This window comes from Anomaloglossus baeobatrachus, chromosome 1 (genome assembly GCF_048569485.1).
Source record: "Anomaloglossus baeobatrachus isolate aAnoBae1 chromosome 1, aAnoBae1.hap1, whole genome shotgun sequence".
NCBI lineage: Eukaryota > Metazoa > Chordata > Amphibia > Anura > Aromobatidae > Anomaloglossus > Anomaloglossus baeobatrachus.
Genome location: NC_134353.1, coordinates 29,300,095 through 29,319,788, shown reverse-complemented (window position 1 = coordinate 29,319,788; position 19,694 = coordinate 29,300,095). Strand labels below are relative to the sequence as shown.

Genomic DNA, 19,694 nt, shown 5'->3' with positions numbered 1-19,694 from the left:
TACACTGCACAGTACCACTTCTCCTGACCTGTATACTGGGTGTAATCCTCAGTATCTGTATTATTCTGTATATGTACACTGCACAGTACCACTTCTCCTGTCCTGTATACTGGGTGTAATCCTCAGTATCTGTATTATTCTGTATATATACACTGCACAGTACCACTTCTCCTGACCTGTATACTGGGTGTAATCCTCAGTATCTGTATTATTCTGTATATGTACACTGCACAGTACCACTTCTCCTGTCCTGTATACTGGGTGTAATCCTCAGTATCTGTATTATTCTGTATATATACACTGCACAGTACCACTTCTCCTGACCTGTATACTGGGTGTAATCCTCAGTATCTGTATTATTCTGTATATGTACACTGCACAGTACCACTTCTCCTGTCCTGTATACTGGGTGTAATCCTCATTATCTGTATTATTCTGTATACATACACTGCACAGTACCACTTCTCCTGTCCTGTATACTGGGTGTAATTCTCAGTATCTGTATTATTCTGTATATATACACTGCACAGTACCACTTCTCCTGTCCTGTATACTGGGTGTAATCCTCATTATCTGTATTATTCTGTATATATACACTGCACAGTACCACTTCTCCTGTCCTGTATACTGGGTGTAATCCTCATTATCTGTATTATTCTGTATATATACACTGCACAGTACCACTTCTCCTGTCCTGTATACTGGGTGTAATCCTCAGTATCTGTATTATTCTGTATATATACATTGCACAGTACCACTTCTCCTGTCCTGTATACTGGGTGTGGCCCCTATTAGTCTTGTATAATGGAGGCGGTTGCCGCCCTGTGATTGCAGCATTGTTACCATGTACCCACATCGACCAATGAAATAATGTCTTACATTCTGAAATGTCAGGCACTAGAATGAAAGCTGCAGTGTGATTGGTTGCTATGGCTAACCTTGGCTTAGCGACGGCACAGTATAAATTCGGAGGCCCGGACGCGTCTCGTGGCTCAGGTATCGGTGATCGCACAGGTCTAATGCTAAAATAAAGGAGTGAAGAAATGTGTCAGTGTTGCTGGTCGTGCAGTGACTGCGGCCATAACTGTCCTCTGTGTAATCTATGGGGCCGTATCACTAGGTTATGGAGGCGGTGTACAGCAGCGAGGCCTACAGTGAGTCTTCCAGGAATTCGGGGGTTTTCTTCCGTCAGTGGCTATGTGGCTTTCTCTCTACTCGTTTTTATGAATTTTATTTAAGCCTTGGTTCCCACAACGCCGGATACCCGGGCGTCACTACACGGCAGCTGGGGCCTATACCGGCCCCCATCACTGCCATACTGGCCGGGGCCTATACCGGCCCCCATCACTGCCATACTGGCCGGGGCCTATACCGGCCCCCATCACTGCCATACTGGCCGGGGCCAATACCGGCCCCCATCACTGCCATACTGGCCGGGGCCTATACCGGCCCCCATCACTGCCATACTGGCCGGGGCCTATACCGGCCCCCATCACTGCCATACTGGCCGGGGACCATACCGGCCCCCATCACTGCCATACTGGGCGGGGACTATACCGGCCCCCATCACTGCCATACTGGGCGGGGACTATACCGGCCCCCATCACTGCCATACTGGGCGGGGACTATACCGGCCCCCATCACTGCCATACTGGCCGGGGCCTATACCGGCCCCCATCACTGCCATACTGGCCGGGGTCTATACCGGCCCCCATCACTGCCATACTGGCCGGGGCCTATACCGGCCCCCATCACTGCCATACTGGCCCGGGGCCTATACCGGCCCCCATCACTGCCATACTGGCCGGGGCCTATACCGGCCCCCATCACTGCCATACTGGCCGGGGCCTATACCGGCCATCACTGCCATACTGGCCGGGGCCTATACCGGCCCCCATCACTGCCATACTGGCCGGGGCCTATACCGGCCCCCATCACTGCCATACTGGCCGGGGCCTATACCGGCCCCCATCACTGCCATACTGGCCGGGGCCTATACCGGCCCCCATCACTGCCATCCTGGCCGGGGCCTATACCGGCCATCACTGCCATACTGGCCGGGGCCTATACAGGCCCCCATCACTGCCATACTGGCCGGGGCCTATACCGGCCCCCATCACTGCCATACTGGCCGGGGCCTATACCGGCCCCCATCACTGCCATACTGGCCGGGGCCTATACCGGCCCCCATCACTGCCATACTGGCCGGGGCCTATACCGGCCCCCATCACTGCCATACTGGCCGGGGCCTATACCGGCCCCCATCACTGCCATACTGGCCGGGGCCTATACCGGCCCCCATCACTGCCATACTGGCCGGGGCCTATACCGGCCCCCATCACTGCCATACTGGCCGGGGCCTATACCGGCCCCCATCACTGCCATACTGGCCGGGGCCTATACCGTCCCCCATCACTGCCATACTGGCCGGGGCCTATACCGGCCCCCATCGCTGCCATACTGGCCGGGGCCTATACCGGCCCCCATCGCTGCCATACTGGCCGGGGCCTATACCGGCCCCCATCACTGCCATACTGGCCGGGGTCTATACCGGCCCCCATCACTGCCATACTGGCCGGGGCCTATACCGGCCCCCATCACTGCCATACTGGCCGGGCCTCATAAGGAGATGGCAGTTTGCCGCACTATGACAGTATTAATAAAAAATAATGCAAAAATATAAAACCAAACCCTCCCAACTGGAAGATAAAAGGAAAACACATGGCTATCGCTGCGGCCATAAAAGATCATACTATGAAAAAAAAAATCTGAACATCAGAATTTGCGTTTTCAATCCGCACATCTCCCCCCTCCCAAAAAAAAAAAAATAGAAAGGTGAAGAGCAGGGGTGCATAGAAGTATAGGGGTGCAGAGTCCAGGGGTGAAGTATGGGGATTGCAAGGGGTAGGGGAGCAGAGTCCGGGGTGCAGGGGTGAACTGTGGGGGTGCACGGGGTAGGGGAGCAGTGTCCAGGGGTGAAGTATGCAGATGCAGGGGGTAGAGGAGCAGAGACCGGGGTGCAGGGGTGAAATATGGGGATGCAGGGGAGCAGTGACCAGGGTGCAGGGGTGAAGTATGGGGATGCAGGGGGTAGGGGAGCAGAGTCCAGGGTGCAGGGGTGAAGTATGGGGATGCAGGGGGTAGGGGAGCAGTGTCCAGGGTGCAGGGGTGAAGTATGGGGGTGCAGGGGGTAGGGGAGCAGAGTCCAGGGTGCAGGGGTGAAGTATGGGGTTGCAGGGGGTAGGGGAGCAGTGACCGTGGTGTGGGGATGCAGGGGGTAGGGGAGCAGTGACCGTGGTGTGGGGATGCAGGGGGTAGGGGAGCAGTGACCGTGGTGTGGGGATGCAGGGGGTAGGGGTGCAGGGGTGAAGTATGGGGGTAGGGGAGCAGTGACCGGGTGCAGTGTGTAGGAGCAGTGACCGTGGTGTGGGGATGCAGGGGGTAGGGGTGCAGGGGTGAAGTATGGGGGTAGGGGTGCAGGGGTGAAGTATGGGGGTGCAGGGGGTAGGGGAGCAGTGACCGTGGTGTGGGGATGCAGGGGGTAGGGGTGCAGGGGTGAAGTATGGGGGTGCAGGGGTTAGGGGAGCAGTGACCGTGGTGTGGGGATTCAGGGGGTAGGGGTGCAGGGGTGAAGTATGGGGGTGCAGGGGGTAGGGGAGCAGTGACCGTGGTGTGGGGATGCAGGGGTGAAGTATGGGGGTAGGGGAGCAGTGACCGGGTGCAGTGTGTAGGAGCAGCGCGGGTGATGGTCGGGGCAGAGCATTGCAGAGCTCTCTTGTGCTGCAGGATCCCCTCCCCCTCCATCTCTCCTCCTCCTCTTCTGAGCAGCAGACACACAAGAAAGTTACTTTGCTGCAGAATCTGCAGGACCCACCCCGCCTGCTCTGCTCACCCCCTGCAGCAGACACCGAGGACCCCGGATGATCTGCGCCCCCCGGGATTGTAAGCACAATGTGCATCAGCTGAGAGGTGAGCAGTGTGTGGGGTGCTGCCTGCCCTGCTAGGAGAAGTGCTGCATCATTAAGGTGGGCACAGCTCTGTATACACTGGGGGTGGGTGCTGCTGTATACACTATACACTGCAGTATACACTGTAAGTAGGTGCTGTGTACATTGTAGCTGGGTGCTCCTGTATACACGGTGCGCCTCCGTTGGGTGCTCCTGTATACGCGGTGCGCCTCCGTTGGGTGCTCTTGTATATGCTGTGCGCCTCTGTTGGGTGCTCCTGTATACGCGGTGCGCCTCCGTTGGGTGCTCCTGTATATGCGGTGCGCCTCTGTTGGGTGCTCCTGTATACGCGGTGCGCCATTGTTGGGTGCTCCTGTATATGCGGTGCGCCTCCGTTGGGTGCTCCTGTATACGCGGTGCGCCTCCGTTGGGTGCTCCTGTATACGCGGTGCGCCTCCGTTGGGTGCTCCTGTATACGCGGTGCGCCTCCGTTGGGTGCTCCTGTATACGCTGTGCGCCTCCGTTGGGTGCTCCTGTATACGCGGTGCGCCTCCGTTGGGTGCTCCTGTATACGCGGTGCGCCTCCGTTGGGTGCTCCTGTATACGCGGTGCGCCTCCGTTGGGTGCTCCTTTGTTGGCTGCTCTTGCATGCGCTATGCGGTTTTGATGGGTGCTCTCTTTGCCCTCCACATGTAGTGCCCGGTGCTCTCTTACAGCCCTCCTGGTGTAGCGCCTATGGGCTTGCAGTCTCTCCACACCTTCGTAGTGTGGCAACTGGCGCTCTCTCCCTTTCCTCATAGTATAGAGCCCGGCGCTCTCACCCTATCCTCGTGGTGCGGCGCCTGTGATGTGGTGCTCTCGCCCTGTCCTCGTGGTGCGGCGCCCGTGGTTCACCGCTCTATCCCTGCTCTCGTGGTGTGGTGCCCGGGGTCCACCACTCTCTCCCTGTCCTCGTGGTGCAGCGCCTGTGGTCCGCTGCTCTCTCCCTGCCCTCATGCACCCGGTGTCCGCCGCTCTCTCACTGCCCTCATGCTCCCGGTGTCCGCCGCTCTCTCCTTGCTCTTGTGATGTGGCGCCTGGGGTCCGTCGCTCTCTCCCGGCCCTCGTGGTGCAGCATCTACAGTCCACCGCTCTCTCCTGTCCCTCGTGGTGCAGCATCTCCGGCGGTCCACTGCTTTCTCCCGGCCATCGTGGTGCAGCGTCTCCGGTCCGCTGCTCTCCCCCGGCCCTCCTGACGTAGAACAATATAAATCGGTGTACAGATGGTCATTGCCTTGCTTTTACAATTGTCCTTTCATGTTTCAGGTTCTTGGCTCTGCTCACTCCCCTGTCCTCCAGATGTCTCTACGGCCTGAACCCGACCTGGGCTGGTTCCCCACCCATGTTCAAGTCACCATCCTTCAAGCCAAAGGTCTCCGCGCTAAGGGGAAGCATGGAACCAGCGATGCCTACACGCTTATCCAGGTCGGACGGGAGAAGTATAGCACCTCGGTGGTGGAGAAGACCCCAGGATCTCCAGAATGGAAGGAGGAATGTTCCTTCGAGCTTTGCCCCGGGGCCATGGAACGAGGGGAGAATTGCGAGCTCCAGCTGATGGTTATGCACCGTGCCCTCATTGGCATGGACCAGTTTCTAGGGCAGGTCAACATACCATTACAGAGCGTGTACCAGGAGGGACGATCACAGAGGAACCAGTAAGTATCTGCTCCTCCAGATATGATTAATAGTCCCTCAGACCTCATCACTCCCGATGTGCCCAGTATGGCCACCAGATACAGAGACGGCTTCCAGCTTGTAACGACGCTCCAGTCTGTCCGGACCACGTCTGCTGGGATCACCTGGGTGTGGGATAACAATATTTAGCATTTTTGGCTCTATAGGGGGAGTGGAGTCCTCCTTAAACTGTACGTGTGAACATGGCCGCTCCCAGAAATGGTGCGCTCATCTTATGTCATTAATAATTTAGTTGCTTGCGTATCGTCGCGTCGGCCATTTATATTGCTGTGGGTCGCTGCTGGCATCGGGTCCAGCTTAAATAGTTAACGCTGGGTACATTTTCATTATGAGGGCCCTCTCTCCAATATCTGCCTCACCATAGTCAGTCGTGGCCATGGATGGACCACCAAGAACACACGTTCTCGTGGCACATGACTGCTCTGGCCAACGTGGTCACTCATGGTCTGCCATCTTTGTGCTCCTGTGAAGCCAGGCTGCGGGAGGGAAAACTGCAAAAAAACTACTTTATTATTCCGTCTTTTAATTGTGTTGGTGGAGGCACATTCAGAGGTCTCGTCCCAGGATGCTTTGCTCAGGGTTGGCTCGCTTGGCTCTCTCGTAGTTGTCCCATTCCAGGATGCTTTGCTCAGGGCTGGCTCGCTCGGCCCTCTCGTGGTTGTCCTATCCCAGGATGCTTTGCTCACGGCTGGCTTGCTCGGCCCTCTCGTGGTTGTCCTATCCCAGGATGCTTTGCTCACGGCTGGCTCGCTCGGCCCTCTCGTGGTTGTCCTATCGCAGGATGCTTTGCTCACGGCTGTCTCACTCAGCCCTCTTGTGGTGGTCTTCTTAATTCAGGATGCTTTGCTCACAGTTGGCTCGCTTGGCTGTTTCATGGACGTTCCGTCCCAGGATGCTTTGCTCAGGGCTGGCTCGCTCGGTCCTCTCATGGTTGTCCCGTCCTAGGATGCTTTGCTCAGGGCTGGCTCGCTCAGTCCCCTCATGGTTGTCCCGTCCCAGGATGCTTTGCTCAGGGCTGGCTCGCTCGGCCCTCTCGTGGTTGTCCTATCCCAGGATGCTTTGCCTCAGGGTTGGCTCGCTCGGCCCTCTCGTGGTCGTCCCGTCCCAGGATGCTTTGCCTCAGGGTTGGCTCGCTTGGCCCTCTCAGGGTCATCCTGTCCCAGGATGCTTTGCTCAGGGTTGGTTCGCTCGGCCCTCTCGTGGTTGTCCCATGCCAGGATGCTTTGCTTCAGGGTTGGTTTGCTCGGCCCTCTCGTGGTCGTCCCGTCCCAGGATGCTTTGCCTCAGGGTTGGCTCGCTTGGCCCTCTCCTGGTTGTCCCGTCCCAGGATGCTTTGCTCAGGGCTGGCTCGCTCGGCCCTCTCAGGGTCCTCCTGTCCCAGGATGCTTTGCTCAGGGTTGGTTTGCTCGGCCCTCTCGTGGTTGTCCAGTCTCAGGATGCTTTACTCAGGGTCGGCTCGCTCGGCCCTCTCACGGCCGGGATTCTTTATTTTGGCTGGGGTTTTGAGGGTTGGTCAGATAATGGGGCCTGTATGTTCCTGGTGGGAGTCCATTGTGCTGCCTGCGCCCTGTTTGCTTTTCCCCCTGCTGTTTGATGTGAGCGGCGGCGGCCGGGGAGGAAACACCAAGAAGCCTCTGGCTCTATTTTGGTCTGGTTATTTATTAGGACGGGGCACGGTATGCGGCCTGGAATGTGCCTCCTGCCAAGGCGCTGACTAGACCAGTCTGCATGTGTCTGTACCCCGGAGTGCCTGGGAAAGCTGGGTGACCGCCGAAATCACTGTGCAGTATGGAACCAGGCACCTCGCCCGGGTCTCCATATTACACCCTCTACCCTGATCCCACAAATATCACCCAAACTGAGGACACAACCAAAAGTAATCTGCACAAACAATCACTGGTCTGTTTCCTTCTAAACTACTTATGTGCTCGGCTTAGAGCGGCACTGCTACTGCGCCCACCACCGCGACAGCACTGTGCGCAGCAATACTGCTCCATTCTTCTGACTCCATACAAGTAATGGGAATATAAACAAAAACATTTTATATATAGAGTCAGTATTATAGTAGTTATATTCTTGTACATAGGGGCAGTATTATTGTAGTTATATTCTTGTACATAGGGAGCAGTATTATAGTAGTTATATTCTTGTACATAGGGGGCAGTATTATAGTAGTTATATTCTTGTACATAGGGGCAGTATTATAGTAGTTATATTCTTGTACATAGGGGGCAGTATTATAGTAGTTATATTCTTGTACATAGGGGGCAGTATTATAGTAGTTATATTCTTGTATATAGGGGCAGTATTATAGTAGTTACATTCTTGTACATAGGGGGCAGTATTATAGTAGTTATATTCTTGTACATAGGGGCAGTATTATAGTAGTTATATTCTTGTAGATAGGAGCAGTATTATAGTAGTTATATTCTTGTACATAGGAGCAGTATTATAGTAGTTATATTCTTGTACATAGGAGCAGTATTATAGTAGTTATATTCTTGTACATAGGGGGCCATATTATAGTAGTTATATTCTCGTACATAGGGGGCAGTATTATAGTAGTTATATTCTTGTACATAGGGGCAGTATTATAGTAGTTATATTCTTGTACATAGGGGCAGTATTATAGTAGTTATATTCTTGTATATAGGGGCAGTATTATAGTAGTCATATTATTGTACATAGGGGGCAGTATTATACATGTTGTATCCAGTAGATATACACCTCTGTGTACAGGTCAGTGACGCGAGGTTGAGCAGTGACATTGGCCCCTGTGTAGCGGCGCTGTCCTCCATGTTTGTGCAGTTCTCTGAGGCGTCTGATATATATCGGTGTTTTCCAGACTGTGTAGTGATCGCATCTTTCTGCTGATTTAGTGTAATCAGGTTATGGTGGGGGTTTGCAGTGAGCGTCTGATCACGGCGTGTCTCGGTGGGATCGGGGAGAATTCTCCCCCCCCCCGATAGTCGTCCTCTTTCATCTCCAGACTTGCTGCTGGCTTTCCTCTCACCGTTTTCCCACCTTCAGATCTTAATTTACTCCTCCAATTTCTTGTCTTGAAAGCCAACAGGAGCAGGAAAGAGGTAAAACCCATCGTGACTGTAGCTTTCGGATTATCAAAGGCTCTGGATTATCAGATGGTGATGGATAATGGATGAGAAGAGAGGCCGGACCTCCAAAAATTCCAGAGGTGAAGGATCGCCTTCTGTGCGGTATCGTGGGTGGGCCTCACATGGCCCAATCAGGGGAGTTTCCTCTGAGCACATTTCCCCAAAAACCTATATATAATTATTGCTCCATCCTGATGGAGAGGTGTCCAAGCCTCCAGCGGTGGGATGACCGCCCTCATCGTCCTATTCTGCCTGTCCCGCAGGAATGTCTGGACTCATTATGGAGTTGCCGTATAAGCGATTTCCCCACAGGTCGGTTGGAGCCAGGACTTTCTTAATTATCCGTGGCCGTTTCCTGGAATTTTCCAGTTTATCTCTGGTTCCGTCCTCCTGAGACATTCCACACCGCAAGCCGAGATCTCGCTCTTCTCCGGCGTCTTCTCCTGTTTAGGCTGCTCCTCGCGACCTGTAGACACGTCAGAAGGGGACTGGTGGTCCGACAGCCCCGGTTCAGGAAGACGGTAGATGACACCGACTTGTGTACCTTGTGCGGCGAAGGAAAGTGTCAGATCTGTGCGGGCCGGAGGGAATATTACGGCTCTGTAAGGAAGGCATCCCTGTCCCTCCTGTTCACCGCCTGCACTCAGCGGTGTGAAATAAAGGGGTACTCCCACCTCTGGTCTATTTGCTTGGCCCAGCTGGGCTCACTTGACCCTCATGTGGAGACACGGGGGGTCAGTGGGTGCTCTCGTCCGCTGGCCCGGCCGCCTTTAGAAAGACAGCGTGGCCCAGGGCTCATCCCAACTGAACGCCCGACCTCCTTACCCGTGGGTGGAACACTACTCAGACAACACAGGGTGAGGGGATCACAATATTAAGACTTTATTGGATCCCCAAACAATTAACGGCACATAACACATAACCAGCAAAACCACAGAATGTAACCGGGAACAGTTCCTCCCCCTTCCGCTGGCTCACCAGGGATTAGAATGTCCGTGCCTCAGAGCTTCCAGGGCTACTTACTCCAATCCAGCAGCACCCCGCTTTCAGCGGGCACCCACCGAGAATGGAATAATGCCGGATTTAGGAAGCTGGCTGAGGACCGCAAAGCCTGTAGTCAGGTGACTGGATTGTCCCAAGCTGGATTCCTTCCTTAGGTAGTCCTTGATATCTCAGCCGAATCCTTGCATTCGATGCTGAAGTCCATGTAGAGTTATAATCCAGGTTCAGTTATGGCTTGCCAACGGATCCTCAGGTCCTAGATTGGTATCGTGTACAAAGAGTCCATCCGGGCAATGGACAGTCCTCCTGAGCTCTCCATTCAGACCATTGGGGTCTTCACGATTGGTGGATAAGACTGGCCTCTTATTGGCTAGATTTCAAGCCGTATACAAAATATCCCTATAGTAATGATCTCTGGCAGAGACGAGGGAGAGAGACAGCTAAGTTACATCGCATCTAGCCATACTCATAGCAATACAATGGGAGGTTCGCATAATCTATTTGTCTGGGTGTCTGACCTTCACTGGCCAAGGCAATTACAAGAGTCAACAAGAACTTTAACACTAGATTCATAAGAGTCTGTTAGAAACAAAGAGGGGCTTATCCCTCATTTACAAACAAACTATCATCATGTCTGGCTGAATTTTAAAAAACTTAACCCATGCTAGGCACTGACAGTCCATGTCGTCACACCTCGCTCTTCAGATAAATGGGTGGCGTTCCCCTTTAAATATATGCACTAGGTTTGTATAGATCATTTCTCTTTCCATAACTGTCTGATAATCCGACATCGGTCCGGCTAAGATGGTAGAATATACAATGACTTTATTTTATGGGGTTACAGCCCGTCCTCTGTACTGCTTGTGGTCGTCCCTCTTCTCTACAGACTAAAGGCCGCTTTACACGCTGTGACATTGCTAGCGATCTCATTAGCGATGTAACACGCTAGATCGCACATACGATTTGCCGAGATCGCACATGTGACCGGCGCTACAAAAATGACCTATGTGCGATCTGGCCTGTCACATCGCTAACGAGATCGCTAGCGATGTCGCAGCGTGTAAAGCACCCTTAAGTGTGGTCGCATTGGTCGGTGGAGTATAGCATCTTGTCTGCATTCTTGTGCAGGACTGTGCGTGTCTCTGCGCAGGACCGCGTGTCTCTGCACGGGACCGCGTGTCTCTGCGCAGGGCCGCGCATGCGTGCGTGCATCTGCCACTCCTGCACATACATAGGGGTTAACCGCTTAGAGACGTGTGGCTACGACACCCTGGGGCTCAGATGACGCAGGACTCGCCGCAGACAGTGACTACAACCCCCATGTGAGCTCGTACAGGACTCCCCTCCTAATATCTAGAATAATCCGAGCGTTGTTGAGAATTTCTGGTAAGTGTGTCAGGCCTGCGCCCCCGCCGCCCCCTCCTGGAGGGCCGGTGTTGGGTACTGATCAGATAGGAGGGGCGCACTTTTATTTTCCAGCTGTCTCTGCAGGTTTTTCCTATTTTGCTTCCCTTTTACGTTCCAGCTGCTGAGTAATGGCCGTTCCCAGGCCCGGCTGTAGCGGAGCTGCTGATCTCTGCTGCTTGTAGCCAAAAGGGACATGGAGAGAAGAGGGAGGCGAAAACACCCGTACATCCGAATTATCAGACTGGGACAAAATCCCGACCTGTATATACCAGGACTATACAGCGTTTTCTGCCTGTGCTCCTAATACCGACATCCCATATTATAAGGCTACGTTCACACAGTGCATCTTTTACTGTGTTTTTTGGTGCGTTTTTGAGGTCACAATGATGCACTTATATGCTGCATTTCCTTCTCCCAGCAGAGTCTGAGATTTCTATTTTGCTTAAAATTGCCCTGTGTGTATGAACATGGCCTTATACCTCTGTGGCTCGCTGCCATACTGTTTCAGTAGGACTTTACTGGTTATTTGGGCTCTGACAACTCTGTATCGGGCTCTGACAACTTATCAGGTTGCTCAATCTGCGGGGTGAGGCGTTTTCAACAACTGTGTTATGAGGTGTTAGGTTCTGACGCCTGTGTGGTGCACGGGTGCAGAAAACGATTTGTGCAGAGGCTCGAGCCCCGACGACTCTGCCTCTGCCGGCCGGCTCTGGGCCCCGACGACTCTGCCTCTGCCGGCCAACTCTGGGCCCCAATGACTCTGTCTCTGCCGGCCAGCTCGAGCCCCGACGACTCTGCCTCTGTCGCCCAGCTCGAGCCCCGACGACTCTGCCTCTGTCGCCCGACTCGAGCCCCGACGACTCTGCCTCTGTCGGCCGACTCGAGCCCCGACGACTCTGCCTCTGTCGGCCGACTCGAGCCCCGACGACTCTGCCTCTGTCGGCCGACTCGAGCCCCGACGACTCTGCCTCTGTCGGCCGGCTCGAGCCCCGACGACTCTGCCTCTGTCGGCCGGCTCGAGCCCCGACGACTCTGCCTCTGTCGGCCGGCTCGAGCCCCGACGACTCTGCCTCTGTCGGCCGGCTCGAGCCCCGACGACTCTGCCTCTGTCGGCCGGCTCGAGCCCCGACGACTCTGCCTCTGTCGGCCGGCTCGAGCCCCGACGACTCTGCCTCTGTCGGCCGGCTCGAGCCCCGACGACTCTGCCTCTGTCGGCCGGCTCGAGCCCCGACGACTCTGCCTCTGTCGGCCGGCTCGAGCCCCGACGACTCTGCCTCTGTCGGCCGGCTCGAGCCCCGACGACTCTGCCTCTGTCGGCCGGCTCGAGCCCCGACGACTCTGCCTCTGTCGGCCGGCTCGAGCCCCGACGACTCTGCCTCTGTCGGCCGGCTCGAGCCCCGACGACTCTGCCTCTGTCGGCCGGCTCTGGGCCCCGACGACTCTGCCTCTGTCGGCCGGCTCTGGGCCCCAATGACTCTGCCGGCCGGCTCGAGCCCCGACGACTCTGCCTCTGCCGGCCAGCTCTGGGCCCCAATGACTCTGCCGGCCGGCTCGAGCCCCGACGACTCTGCCTCTTTCGGCCAGCTCTGGGCCCCAATGACTCTGCCGGCCGGCTCGAGCCCCGACGACTCTGCCTCTGTTGGCCGGCTCGAGCCCCGACGACTCTGCCTCTGCCGGCCGGCTCTGGGTCTCGACGACTCTGCATTGCTCGTTTTGGCTGCTTGTGAGGACAAAAAGTCCCAGTTTGCCCCTCACATGGGCTCCAGAGTTGACCCGATTGATGACCTCTGATCATGGGGGGCCACAGAGGAAGGACCAGGGTTGTGCCCTCCATAAAAATAAATTCTTGCTTTGCACCAAAATGTGACAGCGAGCGGAGATCCTGTGCTTCCTTCAGCCTGAAGCACCAGGGAGGGGGGGGGGCACTTACTTTCTAATGGATCACATGACCAGATATAATGGCTTTCTCATCTTTTGCGTCCATTAGTGATGCAGCAGTTCTAAGCTGAGCCTCTTACGAGTATAAATCTCCCAGTGTCACCGGAGCGGCTGCATGTAAGGGCCCTGCACACGATCATGAGCCTCGGAGCACTACAGCTCTGCTGTACGGCTCTACCTGTGCACTACGGTTCTTGACGCTTATTCCAGTGTAATGGTGATCTCCACCTCACTGATGTCTGTGGGGGGATACCGGTTTTGGGATAAACTTGCTGAGGATGTGACCTATAATGCTCCCCTCCTTCCTCGGCCATTATTTTCAGCGACTGACCCCCAATGTTCCAGTGTGAAGAGTCAGCCGAGCAGCATCCCCTATCTCTGCTCCCTGCAGTCACCGCTCGTTACCCTTGTGTAGGCCTCGTGGTGCACGTGCTGCAGTCTTCAGCTGCCGGGTTCCCCATATGTTGCAGGCTTTTCCTATAGTGGGCACAGATGCTGTGGAGGCCCAGTGATAAGTGTGGGGGGCGGCAGCTGCACCTCATTGTTTTACACTTGAAAACGATCTGGCCTCCTGGAGGTGCAGCCCCGGCAGACGTCCTCTCACATCTCCAGGAGCCCCCCCGGACCTCCGCAACGTAGGAACGAGGAGTCCTCCCGGCAGGACTGTCATTATTTATTCCCACTTCATATTGCTACCACGGTCTCCACAATTGGGCTTTTATTTACAACCCCAGATCAGCAGCACCTTCCATAAAAGCTCCGGCTACCGTATGTAATGCCACCCGACACCATAATCCTAGGAGTGATATTCCCTTGTGGTAGCCTCTTCACTGACCTCTCATATATTATTGTGGACCAGAGCCAGATGGTAATGGAGGCTGGAATGGAGGTCGGCCTCCTTCAGTGTGAGTCCTCCTTCTCCCTCACTCACAATCATGGATACAATTGTTCTGGAGACCCCATGGGCAACACTATGAAGAGGCCATTCTGAGGCAACGTCACACCGCTCCTACTTCTGGGATTATGGTCTCCAATCACAGGCGCTGCCAGCGGAGGATCTTGATGATTTTTGTGCCCAAGTGCATTCAGTGACAGAACCTTCCTCATACGACCATTAATGACCTCCATGACGGCAGCTGAGGCTGGAAGTGCTGGGAGTTCTGCACAATGCTCAGACTCCAGACTGAAGAAATCCACAGAGGTTTAGAACATGTTTTTCCACCGTTTGCAGATCAGTGTCGTCTCCTTCCGGTGATTCCTATAATCCACCACTCTAACTACTAGGTGCTGTAATTTCAATGTTGAGGAACGTCTAATATAAAAATTGTGACACCTATAGAAATACATGTGTGGTGGGGGGAGGGGGCAGTGCTGACATTGCATTGTCCTCCTGCAAAACTCCTCCTGCAGAGCTGATGAAGACAGATGTCGCTCAGCCGCAGGGATCCCTGACCACTCTGCTCCGCACCTTTTCTAATGTGATTTTTTTTTTTTTTTTTCAGTCAAAATTACTTTGTGAAAAGGAGTGCTCAGCACAATAATCCAGGTATATGTCAGTGTCACCTGGACCCCAGGACATAAACCTGCTCCTGTGCATGTGGAGGTAGCGCGGGGGCATGCGGAGGTAGCGCGGGGGCATGCGGAGGTAGCGCGGGGGCATGCGGAGGTAGCGCGGGGGCATGCGGAGGTAGCGCGGGGGCATGCGGAGGTAGCGCGGGGGCATGCGGAGGTAGCGCTGGGGCATGCGGAGGTAGCGCGGGGGCATGCGGAGGTAGCGCGGGGGGAAGGTGTGTTTGTGTGTGTGTGTGTGTGTGTGCGCACCCACGGAGGGACGTGTGTTTGTGGCAGCAGAGGCACATACAGTTAGGTCCAGAAATATTTGGACAGTGACACAAGTTTTGTTATTTTAGCTGTTTACAAAAACATGTTCAGAAATGCAATTATATATATAATATGGGCTGAAAGTGCACACTCCCAGCTGCAATATGAGAGTTTTCACATCCAAATCGGAGAAAGGGTTTAGGAATCATAGCTCTGTAATGCATAGCCTCCTCTTTTTCAAGGGACCAAAAGTAATTGGACAAGGGACTCTAAGGGCTGCAATTAACTCTGAAGGCGTCTCCCTCGTCAACCTGTAATCAATGAAGTAGTTAAAAGGTCTGGGGTTGATTACAGGTGTGTGGTTTTGCATTTGGAAGCTGTTGCTGTGACCAGACAACATGCGGTCTAAGGAACTCTCAATTGAGGTGAAGCAGAACATCCTGAGGCTGAAAAAAAAGAAAAAATCCATCAGAGAGATAGCAGACATGCTTGGAGTAGCAAAATCAACAGTCGGGTACATTCTGAGAAAAAAGGAATTGACTGGTGAGCTTGGGAACTCATAAAGGCCTGGGCGTCCACGGATGACAACAGTGGTGGATGATCGCCGCATACTTTCTTTGGTGAAGAAGAACCCGTTCACAACATCAACTGAAGTCCAGAACACTCTCAGTGAAGTTGGTGTATCTGTCTCTAAGTCACCAGTAAAGAGATGACTCCATGAAAGTAAATACAAAGGGTTCACATCTAGATGCAAACCATTCATCAATTCCAAAAATAGACAGGCCAGAGTTAAATTTGCTGAAAAACACCTCATGAAGCCAGCTCAGTTCTGGAAAAGTATTCTATGGACAGATGAGACAAAGATCAACCTGTACCAGAATGATGGGAAGAAAAAAGTTTGGAGAAGAAAGGGAACGGCACATGATCCAAGGCACACCACATCCTCTGTAAAACATGGTGGAGGCAACGTGATGGCATGGGCATGCATGGCTTTCAATGGCACTGGGTCACTTGTGTTTATTGATGACATAACAGCAGACAAGAGTAACCGGATGAATTCTGAAGTGTACCGGGATATACTTTCAGCCCAGATTCAGCCAAATGCCGCAAAGTTGATCGGACGGCGCTTCATAGTACAGATGGACAATGACCCCAAGCATACAGCCAAAGCTACCCAGGAGTTCATGAGTGCAAAAAAGTGGAACATTCTGCAATGGCCAAGTCAATCACCAGATCTTAACCCAATTGAGCATGCATTTCACTTGCTCAAATCCAGACTTAAGACGGAAAGACCCACAAACAAGCAAGACCTGAAGGCTGCGGCTGTAAAGGCCTGGCAAAGCATTAAGAAGGAGGAAACCCAGCGTTTGGTGATGTCCATGGGTTCCAGACTTAAGGCAGTGATTGCCTCCAAAGGATTCGCAACAAAATATTGAAACTAAAAATATTTTGTTTGGGTTTGGTTTATTTGTCCAATTACTTTTGACCTCCTAAAATGTGGAGTGTTTGTAAAGAAATGTGACAATTCCTACAATTTCTATCAGATATTTTTGTTCAAACCTTCAAATTAAACGTTACAATCTGCACTTGAATTCTGTTGTAGAGGTTTCATTTCAAATCCAATGTGGTGGCATGCAGAGCCCAACTCGCCAAAATTGTGTCACTGTCCAAATATTTCTGGACCTAACTGTATGTGTGCGTGCACGGAGGGACGTGTGTTTGTGGCAGCAGAGGCACATATGTGTGCGCGCACAGCGGCGGAGGCAGGTGTGCACTTGCAGCGAGTAGATGGCGTTGTATTGGGTATCTCTATATGATGATTTATTTCTCTTTTTGCCCCCCCCCCCCTCTTTGTCTGAGCAGGGTCAGGTTTTTATGATGATTTGTCTTTTTTTTCTTTGTTTTCCTTTGTTGCTGTGTTTCTTGTTGTTGCCTCCATCGTTCTGCGCTCAGTGAGCTCCTCGCCGCGCTCTGTAACTTTTATATTTAGCTTGTGGCTGTTCCTGTTGCAGGCGGCGCAGGAAGCGGCCGCACCGCTGTATATACACCGGTCGCAGGACAGTGGCTGGGGCGGTGATACAGCAGAGCCTGGCACCGGGTCGGTGAATGGGTGCACACAGGGCATTTTTTACTACCATCAGGTGGAGAATCGTTCCAGTGTCATATGAGTCACACGATGTAACGGGCCAAAACCCCTGAATTCAATGACACCGGCTGACTAAGGCTATGCGCCCACGGGTGCTTGCACATGCTAAAACCTGCGAATTTATCTAGAAAACCTATGGGATTTGGGGAGTGTCTGTGTCCATGCTGCGGTATGTGCAGCTGTAGAATATGCTGCAGATGTCCCGCAGCCGCACATAACTGCATGTCAATTATTGCTGCGGAAATCCCACCCCTCTACTATGGAGATAGAGGCCGGGATTTCCGCAGGTAAGTCGCATGAATGTCCGCAGGTTTTCTGCAGATATTTCGCTGGAATCCCGCAGCAATGTATAGCTGCAGATTCCGGGGAGCTGCTACGGGAAACCTGCGGATATATCTGCAGGTGCGAGCTCCCATGGGCACATAGCCTAATAGTTGAGTCAAACTATACATATCTCACAATAATCATGGGGGGGGGGGAATGTAGTGAGTGTGCATGTATATGGGATGTTGGAAAGAATAGCTGTTGGCTGAGTGAGTGTTCATGGGGATGTCGGGAGGGACAGCTGTGGAATGAGCGTGCATGTGTGTGGGGGGTCAGGAGGAACAGCTGTGGAATGAGCGTGCATGTGTGTGGGGGGGTCAGGAGCAACAGCTGTGGAATGAGCGTGCATGTGTGTGGGGGGTCAGGAGGAACAGCTGTGGAATGAGCGTGCATGTGTGGGGGGGGGGTCAGGAGGAACAGCTGTGGAATGAGCGTGCATGTCTGTGGGGGGTCAGGAGGAACAGCTGTGGAATGAGTGTGCATGTGTGTTGGGGGTCAGGAGGAACAGCTGTGGAATGAGCGTGCATGTGTATGGGTGGCAGGAGGAACAGCTGTGGAATGAGCGTGCATGTGTATGGGTGGCAGGAGGAACAGCTGTGGAATGAGCGTGCATGTGTGGGGGGGGTCAGGAGCAACAGCTGTGGAATGAGCGTGCATGTGTGTGGAGGGTCAGGAGGAACAGCTGTGGAATGAGCGTGCATGTCTGTGGGGGGTCAGGAGGAACAGCTGTGGAATGAGTGTACATGTGTATGGGTGGCAGGAGGAACAGCTGTGGAATGAGCGTGCATGTGTATGGGTGGCAGGAGGAACAGCTGTGGAATGAGCGTGCATATGTGTGGGGGGGTCAGGAGGAACAGCTGTGGAATTAGCGTGCATGTCTGTGGGGGGTCAGGAGGAACAGCTTTGGAATGTGCGTGCATGTGTGGGGGGCTCAGGAAGAACAGCTGTGGAATGAGCGTGCATGTCTGTGGGGGGTCAGGAGGAACAGCTGTGGAATGAGCGTGCATGTGTGTGTGGGGGGTCAGGAGGAACAGCTGTGGACTGAGCGTGCATGTCTGGGGAGGGTCAGGAGGAACAGCTGTGGACTGAGCGTGCATGTGTGGGGGGGGGTCAGGAGGAACATTTGTTGATTTATGGCCCCTGATGAAGCGGGTGACTCCAGTATCCGTATCATTAGCGGTGTACTTGTATATCTGAGGTTACTGTGCTTTGGTGGGAGTTGGGAGAGAGGCTACAGTAATGGGGACCCCCCCCCCCTTCATTGTTAATAATAGTGCCCCTCTATCTGTGCAGTAGAGGCCAGCTCGCTGATGGTGACACATGGCTCCGCACCTCCCGCAGTGGCTTCCTGTGCTGTGTCACTGCTGGTTGCGTAAGTGTGTGCTCGGTTTATCATTAGGAAGTGTGTAATGACGGCGGTGACCGCAGCGCTCGCTGTGTGACCCCGATATTACATTACACAGTGATGGTGACCTCCCTCCTGGTACCAGCGCTTCTGCCACCTTCACTGTGATCGTTGGTTTTGGAGATAGTCAGGCTTGTACTCGGGGCGCAGGAGGTCCACCGGATGCTTGTAGAAGGAGTGTAGGGGTCCACTGGATGCTTTTAGTAGGGGTGGAGGGGGTCCATCGGATGCTTGTAGTCTGGGTGGAGGGGGGCCATCGGATGCTTGTAGAAGGAGTGTAGGGGGTCCACTGGATGCTTTTAGTAGAGGTGGAGGGGGTCCATCGGATGCTTGTAGCCTGGGTGGAGGGGGTCCATCGGATGCTTGTAGCCTGGGTGGAGGGGGTCCATCGGATGCTTGTAGCCGGGGTGGAGGGGGTCCATGGGATGCTTGTAGCCTGGGTGGAGGGGGGCCATCGGATGCTTGTAGCCTGGGTGGAGGGGGTCCAAGGAATGCTTGTAGCCTGGGTGGAGGGAGTCCATGGGATGCTTATAGCCTGGGTGAAGGGGGTCCATGGGATGCTTGTAGCCTGGGTGGAGGGGGTCCATCTGATGCTTGTAGTCTGGGTGGAGGGGGTCCATGGGATGCTTGTAGCCTGGGTGAAGGGGGTCCATGGGATGCTTGTAGCCTGGGTGGAGGGGGTCCATGGGATGCTTGTAGCCTGGGCGGAGGGGGTCCATCGGATGCTTGTAGCCTGGGCGGAGGGGGTCCATCGGATGCTTGTAGTCTGGGCGGAGGGGGTCCATGGGATGCTTGTAGCCTGGGCGGAGGGGGTCCATCGGATGCTTGTAGCCTGGGCGGAGGGGGTCCATCGGATG

The 19,694-nt window shown here is 54.1% G+C and overlaps 1 protein-coding gene across 3 annotated transcripts in view; it reads left to right on the top strand.

Annotated features, from left to right (window-relative positions):
* Positions 1-953: 953 nt before the first annotated feature.
* Positions 954-19,694, top strand: part of RAB11FIP5 (RAB11 family interacting protein 5) — a 76,480-nt gene continuing 57,739 nt past the window's right edge. The window contains exons 1-2 of one of the 3 annotated variants that reach the window (XM_075346258.1): positions 954-996; positions 5,253-5,641. In XM_075346258.1, coding sequence (XP_075202373.1) covers positions 5,286-5,641 — 356 coding nt within the window. In that variant the 5' untranslated portion in view covers positions 954-996; positions 5,253-5,285. Of the gene's footprint in view, positions 997-3,825; positions 4,026-5,252; positions 5,642-19,694 lie in introns of those variants that run through there. The other 2 variants (XM_075346250.1, XM_075346267.1) reach the window with 2 other exon arrangements.